Source organism: Paroedura picta, chromosome 5 (genome assembly GCF_049243985.1).
Source record: "Paroedura picta isolate Pp20150507F chromosome 5, Ppicta_v3.0, whole genome shotgun sequence".
Taxonomy (NCBI): domain Eukaryota; kingdom Metazoa; phylum Chordata; class Lepidosauria; order Squamata; family Gekkonidae; genus Paroedura; species Paroedura picta.
The window spans coordinates 45,486,754-45,500,740 of NC_135373.1; the positions used below are offsets into that span (position 1 = coordinate 45,486,754).

Consider the following 13,987-nt stretch of genomic DNA (forward strand, 5'->3'; position numbering starts at 1 on the left):
CCTCTGAAGTTAATCTGCTGTGGAGTGTAGCTCTGCTTAGAATCAGTTTGTTATGTGAACAAAACATAGTACATAATTTCTAAGCTGTAAACATTTTTAGCTCACACTTCTGTATATCAAGCCTGGCCAGCAGCAAATAATCAATTGTAGCATAATTTGTTTTATGCAAATCCACATGTTCTTTCTTTATACAGAACTGGGTTCTCAAAAGATAAGGTTTTCACTTGCTTTTATTTAAAAGATTGTACACTCTCTCTGATACTGCTCCTGACACTTTGTAAGATAAAGTCAATCTAAAAGCCAACATAAGGAACTTAGCAAATGTGAAATAAAAAAATCGCCGGAAGCAAAAATTAACCCCTAAAGGTTAGCTTAAAAAAACCCACACAAAACCCTGTGCCACTATGTGCAGCTGGAAGCAGGTCCTATTCAAATCCATGGCATTTATTTCCAAGTAAATGTGCTCAGGTTTGGGGCATTAATTTGTTAGCTGACAAAATATCTATCCAGGTAACAGCAGCCCTATTAGAGCAAAACCTGACCGCTGTCTATAGGCACGCCAGTTTCTACCCTAACAAATTAATACAGACTCTTCTGATTGGCTAAAACTCTCTTTCCCGTGTCCCTTTATATGGCTGTACCTCCAGTTTCCTATTGGTTTCACTTTGTTGCCATGATCCTCACCAGCTGATCTCCATTGGATAACTTATTTATCAGTCACATTAGAAGGCGGGCCTATGACAAAGATGGGTTACAACGCAACCAGGAGGACCATTCCTTGGTCCTAAGATTTCAACTACCCTTTGCGCAGTTTATTGGCGCGCGGCCCTGTCAATCAAATTTAAGCCCCTCCTCAAACGTCAAAGTAAAGGGTGGGAATAGAACCGGGGGGGGGAACTCCCCCCAAAATCCTCAGCTTTCCATTTTCTTCCATTGGGGAATAGTTAAGACCGTTCCACCCACCCTCGAATCCCTATTCAGCTATTGGATTATTTTGCAGTCAGTTCACCAACTCTTTATTCCGATGGGCTGCTACAAACGCCGCTCGACACGACGGCCAGGGCAGATGGAGGCGTTTGCCATCCTCCCAAGAGGCGGGACGACAGAAACCGACCCGGTTATAGGCTCTTTGGCCCGCCTCTCTTCCCTTTCCCCCCGCGCCGATTGATTCAGTCGTCCGTCGGGCTCCTGTTTTTCCTCCCGTCCATTGGCTAGTCTCTTGAAAGGAGGCGGGGCGAGGGCGCGGCGGCTGCGCGCGGGGACGCGGCGGCGGCGGGGAGGGACGCCTCTTGAAATTATTTTTTATTTCTTTGTTTCCTAGGCGGGGGGCACTAAAAAAAAAAAGGCGAGGGGGGCACGGCACAGAGAGAAACAAAGCAAACCACCCACAGAGGAGCCCAACACGACACTGAACAGCCACACGCCCAGTCAATAATAACAATAATCTTTTTTTCTAAAAAAAAAAAATACACCCTCCGAAGCGCCTCGCCTTCCTCCGCGCGGGCAGCCCGGACGCGCTCGGATGTTGTCGCTCTGACCCGGGTGGGGCAGGAGCCGGGGAAGCGGCCGGGCCGGGCCAGGCCGAGCCGGGGAGGATGAAGCGCCGGAGCGCCGACTGCAGCAAACTCCGGCGGCCGCTGAAGCGGAACCGCATCACCGAAGGCATCTACGGCAGGTAAGGGCCCGCACCTGCCGCGGCCTGGCTGGTGGAGGGGCGGGCGGGCGGGCGGGAGGCGGCGGCAGTGGCCCCGGCCTGGCCTCGGCGTCCCCGCCGCCTCCTCACACCCGCCACGAACCGACCCTGGCGGGACTCCTCCTCCTCCTCACACGCTTCTCTCGCCTCCCCCCCCCCCATTGTTCCCACAGGCCTCCCTCCCTCCCTCCCTCTGCACGCCGCGGCTCCCCTCGCACGCCGCTTCCCGCCCATTGTCCTCCGCTGCCTCGGTCGCCGTCCCCCCCGCAAGTTCTCCTCACGGACCCGCCGCCACGCTCGGGCCGGGGCTCCGTCCGTTCCCTTGCCTGTAGACCCCGGCACCGGTCAGGCAGCCCCCCTACCCCAGCCCCATTGAAGGCGCTCGTGTGTGTGGGTTTGAACGACCCCCGACTTCCACTTCGCGTAGGCCTTTCCCTCGTACAGACGCTCACACACACCACTAGGGCCTTCAGGTACAGGTCTCCCTCTCTCTCTTCTGGGCACCGGGGGGAGAGGGAGGCCAGCCTCCCGGTGGGACCTAGGGATCCCGGGATCACAGCTCATCTCCAAACTGCAGAGATGAGTTCCCCTGAAGGAAATGGATGCTTTGGAGGATAGACTCTGCAACATTATACTCCACAGGTCCCTGTCTGCTTAAGGTTCTGTCCCCAAATCTCCAGAAGATCCTCAGCCTGGATTTGGCGACCCTGTCCCCCCTCCTCTCCTGCTGATGGCCAGGGGAGACCTGGCAACCCTAGAGACCTCAGTGGGGTACAGTGGTACCAAAGTATCCGTTTTCTCCAGGGGAACTAATATCTGTCGTCTGGAGATGAGCTGTAATTCCAGGGGATCGCCAGGTCCCACCTGGAGGCTGCCATCCCTATGCGTAGTAGAGGCTGAGTGCTTCCCCCCCCCCAGGCACATAGATTCTGCTTACTTGACACCCCCTTGATACCCTTAAAATAATCCTCTTCCATAATATCTTCAGAGACCTTCAGTGCCTTCTCTCCAATTATTCTCCCAGATTCCCCCTCCCCTTGGCACCCTCAAAAGGATTCTATGTGTCTGTGTGTGTGCATCATGCCATTTAGTTCCTTAAGAGAATCTCAGTCCCCACTGTGCAGGTTGCCTGCAGGGATCAGTGTGGGTACTCTCAATAACCACCATCTCTTTAAAATATACCACACAATGTTTCCGTTCTTGACAGATGTCTTGTCTGAGGACCCTCCTCCAGTCCAGTGGGTCCTGCCAGTTCAACCCCAACCCTACAGTGCCTCTAAGTTTTCCTTGGGAACCCCCATTCCTGTGGCTGTATCTTTGTGACCACACCTCTGGTTCATTAATCTCTGGAGATTATCTACTTGCTGTTCTCTCTTCTTCAACATCTAGACAGTCTCCCCTAGACTTGAGAATCACAATGTCCCTCCCTCCCACCATCAACTTCCTCACTAACTGTGCTCCTCATCTGTATATATTGCTACCCAATGATGATGATTATTCTGCTTCACCTGGGTGTATCCATAGTGATGTAGACTGCCAGATCTATCCACTGTCTCCTTTCAGCACCCCTATTCTTATGTATGTATTTGTTTACAATATTTTACTTTATCACTTACGGTTCAATGCCAGCCCCACAGTTGTGGTCAGGAAAGCACTTTTTTCAATTTTGTTCTTGCTTTCTTTTCTCTAAAACTTTTTACACTTTTCCTGACACCTTTAACTTTCTTGCCTGTCTTCGGAGATGCAGTCCTTCTGCAAGGCTGCTGCTCCTTTTTGTTTCTCATTCTTCTTGTGCTGATATTCCCATATGAGTCTATAACATTCTACTTCAAATCACCGCATTATATTTCTCCAGAGACCAGAGGTTCACCTGTCTTGTTTTTGGAACGTCCTCGTTCTTCCAGTCCTTGCATGTATTGCTTTTCTTTAGGAGATTTCTCAGTTTTTATCTCCTCTCCAACTTGAATGCACACACTTTGGAAACAAATATCTTCCCCTTCATGTTATATTATTTCTTGTTCTGTATCTTTTCTCCTGTTTTATGTTAATACCAGGGGTGAATTATTGTAAAAACTGTGAGAGGGTTGATGATGTTGGGGTTCTCTGAAGAGGGAGATATTTAAGGCATGGGATTTTTCATGGCAATTTCTCATCCATAGATAAGTAATTCTAAGGGAGCAAAATTTGAGCTCAGTGAAAAGTTTTATTCAAGATACGAGCTTTTGTGTGCAAACATACTTCTTCAAATATAATAAAACAGAAATTCCTCAACCATACATACAGATAGAGGGCTGGGGGTGGTGTTAATTGCAAGGAAGGTTTGGCTGGAGTTCAGATACATAATGAACTAGGCAATTATAGCTGAGATAGGACTGAGGTGGTTATCAGAATTTTGTGAATGGCCATCAATCAGCAGACAAATAAAAGAATTAGCAATGTTGATTGATGGCCAAGCATAAGATTCTGATAACTGCCTCCTTAAAAGCTTATATCTTGACTCAGACTTTGTTCTGCTGCTTCAGAACATGGCTACCCCCCTGAATCTATTAGTTCTTAGGAAAGTTACTATAATGATCCATAGAGGCCTTTTTTAAAAGACTATGGGAATGATCATGGGATAAGTATCTAGCAGCTTGCTTTGTTTATTTGCTAAAGGCAGAACTTGCAGTTTATTCATTTGATTTATTTTAATTATTTATTTATTGGGTTTCTGTACCTCTCTTCTCCTTGGTAGGCGCAGGGCCGTTTACAACATCAAATAGAAACAGTCAATAAAAAATCCATAAAACCACTAAATAGATAAAAACAATAAGTAATCTACTTCCCCTCCTCCCCAGCTGCCTCCATTTACCATTCAGAGAGAAAGGAAAGGTGGAAGTCTGTCCAATCATGACTGCCATGGCCTCAACCATAAGGCAGAAAATGTCATTTTGCAGGTCCTGTAGAACTTTGACAGCTCTGCCAGGGCCAGGCGGATTTCTCAAGGCCAGAGATCACCAGCATGTTGGTGTTTGCTGAGTGTAGTGCCCTCTGGGGAACATTTTGGGAGAAGTGGTCCCGTAGATATATAGGCCCAGACTGTGTAGGGCCTTAAACATCAACACCTTGATCCTGATCTCAACTGAATCCCAAATGATGTGATTATAGCCACTTTGTACAATTGAAAGTGGCATTACAGAAGCAGAGCTTTGGTAGATAAATTGTACTTCTCATTAACAAAACCTTAAGGAGCTCTGGATTCATGGAGCATTGGGAAGCAGCAGAGAGGAAAAGTTCAGGTTAATACCCAGGATAACATGCAGTGTGACTTCTATCTAACAACCATGCTGAAGAGTAAATTAGAATGAGACTAATCCACAAAACCTAGTTTTTCTTTAAAGAAGCTTTATTCACCCAAATAATATGACATTTTAAAAAATATCTAGAGTAATGATTGCCAGGTGGTTTGAGGATCCCCAGAATACTGTTAAGAATGGTAACTGCTGAAATGATCTTTGGAGGATCTACTAATTATGTCCCTGGGACATACACCTCCTCCCAGCAAAAACATTGCAAAGAAAAAAGGGATGGTGATGGTAAGAGGGCTGGCCTGGACTATTGTCCAAAATTATAAATTATTAGTACATATATGTGATGCAACCTTCTTCAATGAAATAATCATGAGAAGGCTGGCAGTTTCCCCTTCCAACCCAGCCAAACACAAAGGTTTTGCAAAACATTGATATTTAACAGACCAGTGACTTATGGGTGGCTTTTGGCACCCCAGGATAGGTCACCATGGTTCTTTGCATAGTCGTTGGTGTGTCCATGCAGTGCTGTGATGATCGCTATCAGCAGTAGCATGGGACAGACAGGAATGCTGTGTATTTATGTGTGCAATGGGTTTTCCCAAGTCCCTTTTTTCAGTTTTTTTCTGATGGAAAAAACAGAAATTTTGGGGAACATAGAAAAAACTCCTATGAAGTTTAATTTTTCTTTTAAAATGAGTGCAATGTTGATAAAATTAAAGGGAGCTTACAGTAGACATATACAGCTTTTAAATCCAAGATGCACTTTTGCACCTAGAAGGATACCTAACTTTCATGAGGAGAGCATAGAAGGCTTTTGTTGCTTGTGGTTGCATGTCTTCTGTTGTCCTTTTGATATGACTCACTCTGGTTTCCCTTTTCACCTCTCCCTCAATGGGCCAACAGTTTGGGTAACAAGTAGTTTATTGCTGGAGGAGGAGATAATAAGCAGGAGGGGCAGAAACTGTACCAAAGCTACTCTGAAAGTTCCACTGAGACTTGAGCTCTCTGATCAATAGCCACAGTTTGCTGAAACTACCTGTAGCTGTGCAGGTATCATTTTTTACCCTTTTCCTAAATATTTTATATTTTATATTAGCACAAGGCTTGTGTTTCCTGTTAAATACCCCTTTTCTACTTTTCAGATAGCCAAATTAAGGCAGATATGCCAAGTCAGCATAGGATGCATTGGGTATATTTGCAATTTGCTTGTACAAAAAGAAGGCATATAAGAGTAGTATTGCATATATTTCATTTTTCCCCAGTTTTTTTTAATTTTCTTTCTGAAAGCAGAGGAAAAATCTTTTTTTTTTTTGCTTCAAAGTTTCCACAGATTTTTCATCTCTAAACCCAACAAAACGATTTCTTCTTCACTATCCTTCTGCACCATGAAATACACGTTGAAATGTTGTTCTGGGAAGCAGAAGAGCCCCTCCCCCAACAGTCTGAAAGGGGAGAAACAGCAAACATCACCCCTCCCCTTCTGCATACCAAAATTCTCTATGAGATCCATCACCTCTCAGTGTTTTCCAAATAGTGTGGATTCTATTCTGCTACCTGTATAATTTTAGTTAATTGTTTTCCCACTCCCTCCCACTCTGCTGCCCATGCTCCATATCACAAGTCTTGTAGTCAGCTTTTGATTGACTTCTGCTCACTGAATACAAGTAAGATGGTTGGCATATGCCTTGGACAGCTGATTAAATTGAGAGCAGATTAATTTGTGACATGAACCTTTCTACAGTCATTTGACCCTAATGCGGTATAATATATTTGTTTCCTTAAATTTTATTCTTTCATGCCAAAAGCTAAATGTGTCTAGCTTCAGTTTCAGTAATCCTGCAGAAATAATCATGGTGGAATGAATGTAGCACAGCTGCCAAAGAGGTGGAAGGGGGAAAAAAACTTGTGTGTCAAACTTAAACAAAACATAGTTGTTTAACGGGTCACGAGGAAAGCATTGGACGGTAGGGGAATCCCTGTGTCATTGTGAGGTCTGCCTGTTCTGGTGAGTTTGGTAAACAATAATGTTGTATGAGCTATCATTCACTGATTTTATTTATAGAGTATATTGCCAGCTTCCTTCTGAGGTCCCATTATTAACAAGTCTACAGTCCAACTGGATGACTGGAGAGCAAATTATAATTTGTTTCTTGATAACCAACATTACCTAGGAATTGGTGAAGCATTTTACATTTTAAAAATATTTTTAATATTAGCTTATATAACTTCACCTAATGGTTTCACATTGCAGAAAATTACAAAAGTATATTCTGTGATAGGTGTGCAGTTATGCAGTAATCTCTGAAATGGTTCCTACTTATCAAAATTATTAGTGGCCAGAATATTATGTCTTGAGCATCTCTTTCTTTGTGTTCTTGCTTTTAAAATAAAAATAGCTCCATCTCCCTAATTTATATGCTACAAATTATATGGACAAGGGTGGTGGTTTATCTGGGTCTTCCCGAAATTTGTATCTCTGTCATGGCTTAGAAAGTGGTACTTGTATTCCTGCTGTGCACATTTTTAGTAATGAGTAAAGGTAAAGGTAAAGGTATCCCCTGTGCAAGCACCGAGTCATGTCTGACCCTTGGGGTGACGCCCTCTAGCGTTTTCATGGCAGACTCAATACGGGGTGGTTTGCCAGTGCCTTCCCCAGTCATTACCGTTTACCCCCCAGCAAGCTGGGTACTCATTTTACCGACCTCGGAAGGATGGAAGGCTGAGTCAACCTTGAGCCGGCTGCTGGGATTGAACTCCCAGCCTCATGGGCAAAGCTTTCAGACGGCTGCCTTACCACTCTGCACCACAAGAGGCTCTTTAGTAATGAAGAGGAGGGCAAATTTCTCTTGTTTATTTTTCCAGCTAGTACTTAGTATAGTGAACTTGGTTAATGCATGAGCTGAGAGTGTCCACAGTTCAAATTTAGAATGATGGAATCATAGAGTTGGAAGGGATCATACAGGCCGTCTAGTCCAACTCCCTGCTCAATGCAGGATCATTTTCTTCTGCTGTAAAGAAACTAGGAGGCTGTAGGCAGGCTGCTGTTCTTTCTGCTTGAGATGTCCTCCCTGTTCCCCCCACCCCTAGCTATCGGGGTCATGTGGACATTCAGTACAAGGTTGTTGTGTTGCTGAAGTAAAATATGTACAGTGCTGCAGACATTCAAAGTGTTATATAAATATATTCCAGTACCATCACATCAATAGACTGCAAGAAAAATCACAAAATTGTCTAGTACCACTTAGAATAGACTTGCTCAACTTTTTTACCATTGAGAAACACCTGAGACATTCTTCAGGCTTCAGGAAACCCCTGAAGTGGAGCAATCATGCAAAATATGGTTGGGAAGCATAGCCCACCTGGGGCCCACATGCCCACCTGGGGCCCACCCCCTCCAGGCCCATCATTGGCCATTTGGGGAGGGGGAGAGCAGGTTGACATTACTATATATGGTCATATCATCCGATAAAAATTTAACAAATTATAAAAATGCATTCAAAATTAATTAACTCCCACCCATTCTGGAAACCCTTTCAGGGCTTCCAAGAAACTGCAGGATTTCATGAAACCCTTGTTGAGAAAGCTTGTTGGCACTCGAGAATTTTTAAAATGTTGTAAAACTGCAGGGCTGATGCCTACAAATCTGAAGGCTGAGATCCAAAGAGCTATTTACTCCTTCCCCCCCACTGACACCATCCTATTACAAACAATATTTGAAATTTCTCCTCTTTTTGTAAAGTAGATTGCTATGTGGCTGGTAGGGGGAGGGTCTGGAATTGGTTTTCCAGAGGGAAAAACAAGCCCAAGGCCTCTTTGGACTCATGAGACTAACAGTGTTATTGTAAGATTCCTGACAGAACTTTGTTTCCCATCTTAAACAGAGTCCAGTAGCGCCTGAAAGACTAACAGAGCTTTTCATTAGTTAGTGCTTACTTCCGCAAATGCAGAATTCCAGAAGTGATCTGTGACTCACAGAAAAGTTGTGCTGGAAAAAACTGTGTTAGTCTTTAAGTTCTCTTGTTTTATTTTGTTGCAACAGACTGTGGCTGTAAAATTGTTTTCCCCAAACTTGCTCCTTACAGAAGAGATGCTTATAAGTATTCTTGTTTGCTGATTAATTTTTTTTAATGAGGGAAGTGAAAGTACAAATTCTTTCAGAATTAAGGGGGGAAATTCTGGTAAAATGCAATATTTAAAGAAGGAAGTGACACAGCTTTCTAAGCATTCTTCATGGTATAGCTACCTTCACTTGATTGCTTTATGCAACTTGATTGCTTTTTTACATTGAACATTATAAGTAGGTGAGACTTGCAAAATCAGTGCAAGAAGCCACAGTTTTATGATTTTTTATTTTAAAAATGAATATTTTTTCAGCAAGCAGCACTTAGCAACACATATTCCAAGCATGTTTGGCCTTGACTCTATATAAATAGCCATTTATGTATTTATTATTATAAATGATGAATGTAAATTGCTTCAGCCCCAAGGCAAAGGTGATGTACAGCATTTACAATAAATAATATAGTTCAGTAACGCTGAAATAAATAAAATCCAGTAAAATTTGACATTAGAATCAAAAATCCAAACCTGGACCCCGTAGCTTCCCAGGGCAAGTGTGCACAAGAAACAGACCAGGGGCACTAACCTGCATGCGCGGCAACTGTGCGCATGCGCGTTTGTGTTGCCGGCAGCCAGGTACCGGGCGGCCTTTGCTGCCAGGTACCGGGCTGCGGACCGAGGGTTGATGACCCCCGGCATACAGCACACAGGCTGCCAATTTGTCATCTCTTACCTAAATCATTAGTTAGAAATTCCTATAAGCAGCTGTTGTTCAGTTGGTTTAGTCAACTGTGCATCCTCCCTGACTTTTCCTGTATGTACTATTTTATCCACAATATTTTTGCTTACCAAAAGGGTGTGAGGTATATCTAAGCTGATGAGATGCTTTTCTGAAATACCCTGTACCTGAGGCACATCCAGTTGCATGGGTTTGCATGGTGGCCATTCTAGAATTCACCAGTGTTTCATCTCAGATGCCATCTTCAGGGAAAGATGGCAATGGGATACCAGAGATCTTCATTGGTAGTTGCTTCTGTAATTGGCCTTACGTCTGTATCTAGGATGAAGTGTTACATTGGCATGAGGTATGCTACTTCACTGAGTCTAAGGCCTCAAAGACTGAGCAGCCTTCTTTCTTCAAACGCCACTTAATTTGGAGGAAGGGTTTTTGATGGGTTTGAGGAACTGCCTCCAGCCTAAACTGTAGGGTACATGTCTTCATTAATTATTTTTACCTGTACTTAATTTTTGTTACCACCTAAACATTTCATGTCTTATTGACAGTTTCTTCAGGCAGTATCTCCTTGGTAGGTTGAAAATTCTCACTCTGGAAGGAGGAAGGTTGTGTGCTAATGGATGATCAGCATATCTGATAGGTATCAGAGGCATTTCAAAATGTGAATATCCTTCCCCTTTCCTCATTTCTTATCTACTGTCCTCTGGCGTGCTCAGTAGATCATGGTATGAAAAAGAAGCTGCAGATGACCAAGTTGTTCATGGCTGGTATGCTTTCAACTGACACTTACGTTTCAATCGTCCTTAAAGCAGTAGCAATCATACGACATGCCAATAACATCATAAGTGTATGTTTAAATGCAAGATGTACAATAACTGTGAACTGTGATGAAAGAGGAAAAGAAGAGAATTGTTTCTTCCCTAGTCACATCTGGATACATGCCTGCAATAATCTTTATCTAATTCTTTGGACAATTTATTCCTAAGGGACCACTTTAGCTGCCACAGAGCCAACGAGGATATTAATGTAGCAGCTCTCATGACTTTCTACAAGAGAACTGACCAAGAATTACAGGTTTTATCTTGCCTTTGTTCCCGTTTCCATTTGACCTTTGCAAATAATTTAGGACATGACTGCCTTGTGGTCACTGAGTGGATTTGAACCTGGAACTTCCCGGTTCTAGTCCAGCCACTATGCTGTACCAGCTCCAAGTATTAGGCCACAGATGCTAATACACATTTATCATGTATTTAAAAACCAGTTTTTAGACCAGTAACATTTGCGGAACTATTAGCAAGACCTCCTTGGTATGAGGTGGCTGCTTTCTTCAATCGCTGTTCAGACCCTAAAGATTTTGTTAGTGATTAATATGTAATGCATTAAGTGTTGGCTTTGCCAAAGTAGGTTGCCAGATATTAATGATTTTCTTCCAGCATTTTACTGGAAGTTCCCTGCGCCTATCTAATTGGTTAAGAACTTGGCACATTACTTTCTAGTTACTTCTTGTCATATCTTTCATAGGTGGTAAATGGAATTCAATGCCAAAAGTATATGTGAAATTTTTCACTCCTCTTAAGTGGATAAGGACTTAACTTTTTATTTTGTTGATGTATTTTACATCTTAAAATGGCATGCTGAAATGAAATATTTGTACTTCGTATTTTCTTAATATATGGCTTATAATTTTGTTCAAAATGCACAGAATGCAGCTGCTAGGGTCCTCACAGTTACATCTTGGAAGGCCCATATCCAGCCTGTGCTGAGGCAGCTGCACTGGTTGCCAGTTATTTTCCGGATCCGGTTCAAGGTTTTGGTTCTGACCTTCGCCTTACCCGGTCTGGGCCTGGCATATCTGAGGGACTGCCTATCGCCCTATGCCCCCCCCTGCAGGGCCTTATGCTCTGCGGGTACGAACTAATTGGTCATCTTGGGCCCCAGAGAAGTGCACCTGGCCTCAACCAGGACCAGGGCCTTTTCAGTCCTGGTCCCGACCTGGTGGAATGAGCTCCCGGAGGAGCTGTGGGCCTTGTGGGAGCTCTCAGCGTTCCGCAGGGCCTGCAAAATGGAGCTGTTCTGCCAGGTCGTGGGGTGAGGCCGGGCCACATAGAAGATCTGGCCCCCCCTTACAGCGGCAGTAGCATACTCCATCTGGCACCCTCTGACCTCCCTCCCCCTCGATAGTGGGTTACCAAGGAGTAGAGTAGATAGGAACTGAGTTTTTACCACATCTTGTTCTATTGTCTGGGGATTTATGTATGACTAGATGTAAAGCCCATTGTATTTTGAGATACAATGGGCACTAGAAGGCCTCCTCCCCACCCCCTCCTGCCCAACTCCAGGGCTTCAGACCAGGCAAAGGAGCAGCCCCGCCGCATCTGCTATGCAGCAGGGCTGCCCATTTGCCCGGCCCAAAGCCTGGCCCCCCTGCCGCCCTGGTGGCCTTGGAAGGCTGCCCCGGCTGGCCGCCTACCTGACGTGTTGGCGGGCAGATTCATAATGGCGGCAGTGGGGCGAAGGCAGGCAGGGTTGGGGGGTAGGTGAGCCAGGAGGCGCTTTGTGCCTCCCAACTCATCAGTCCAGGGCCAAAGGGCCAATCGGCCCTAGAATGACAAGCGGAGAGCCCCATCGGCAGGTGAGATTAGGCCCTCTGCTTGTCATTCCGGGGCCAATGGGCTCTGTCACCCATCCCGGACTCGGCCCACCCCCTTGCCCTTAGCCTTTTATTTATGCCGCTCCCGCGGAGCGGTTACAGATATGTTTATATGTTTTATTGTATATTTTTATTGGGGTTTTATATGTCTGTAACTTGCCTCGGGCCTCCGGGGAGAGGCGAGGAATAAATCTTAATAATAATAATAATAATAATAATAATAATAATAATAATAATAATAATAATAATAATAATAATAATAATAATAAATTTGTTCTCCAAATCCCCATTTTTAACATCTGCAGTATTGCCCTCAGCTTCATTATTATGGTTCTTTTATTGACATATAACTAATAGCAGACATTTACCCGCTTAATTTTGAGGTCAGTTCTAGTATACTTTCCATTGACTGTGCAGTGTACTACAGGATTTCCAGCTGTTGTTCTAGCCATCTGCATTAATTTCCCTTATTTAAAAAATATCAACCTGGCTCTCAATTGCTTGATCTTCTCTTATTGTGCCAGAAGGAAATGTAGATATTTAATGGACTGTTAATTAGAATTTATACCTGTAGTGAAGACAGTGGGGCACTCACTGCTCTTAGTCTTCCTTGCACTTATATCCTTTAGATTAGCGATCCCCAACCTGTGGGCCGCGGACCACATGTGGTCCGTCAACTAATTGGAGGTGGGCCGTGAAGGACGCCTTCTCCCCCCCTGGCCCTTTACTTCATCCCCCCCAGCCCTTTACAACACACTTCGGGTGTCATTGTCTCCCATCACTCCCAGATGGGACTATCTTGTTGCAAAGAAACAAGCTCAGGGTTCCCATTGATTTGTCATTGTCATGAAATTTCCATGAAAATAAAATGTTCCTCATGTTCATTGTTGTGGCGTGTCTGTATCTTGTTTTGAAGGGATGTTTAAACATTACCATAGGGATCAGAGAGCGTTAAGGCAGTGGTTGAGAGTAGAGGAGTAAACTACCCCCCCCACCGGGCCTCAGTAAAATTGTCAAGCATTGAGTGGTCCCCGATGATAAAAAGGTTGGGGACCACTGCTTTAGATAAAACAAAATATTCCCGACTGTCCAATGTATCAAAGGATTGGTTTACTAAAACCCTCCCACCCTCCACAACCGATGTTGGTTGAGTCCCTTTGCATTAATTCTTAACAGACATAGGTTTTGTATCTCATTTGGAACTTGATTGTTGGTGTGTAGGTCATAAAAGATGGGAAGGGATTTTTCTAGAATCCTAGGAAAATTGCCAAGTTTGCAGGGAAAACAATGTTTAACAGAAACAGAGTTGGGGGGAGTAGAACCCACCACATAATTGTGCAAGGACGGATATCAAAACTGAAAGAATCCCTTCTCCCACAGGAGATCTCTTGACACTATATCACAAGATTACAGCTGCCATTTGGGGAATTGCTAGGCAACTCTGAATGACAGAAAGGGGAGGGAATCAGACATTACAGTGCTTAACATTTGAGTTCTGTCTAAAATAAAAATGGGAGAGGAGCATGATCCAGCCAAGGTTGATCACTTGGAAATCATAT

At 44.2% G+C, this 13,987-nt stretch overlaps 1 protein-coding gene across 1 annotated transcript in view; it reads left to right on the forward strand.

The window, feature by feature from the left end:
- Nucleotides 1–1,232: 1,232 nt before the first annotated feature.
- MACO1 (macoilin 1) overlaps nucleotides 1,233–13,987 on the forward strand; it is a 78,725-nt gene continuing 65,970 nt past the window's right edge. Inside the window, exon 1 of the mRNA XM_077337647.1 lies at nucleotides 1,233–1,675. Within this exon, the coding sequence (XP_077193762.1) occupies nucleotides 1,596–1,675 (80 nt within the window). The 5' untranslated portion in view covers nucleotides 1,233–1,595. The remainder of the gene's footprint in view (nucleotides 1,676–13,987) is intronic.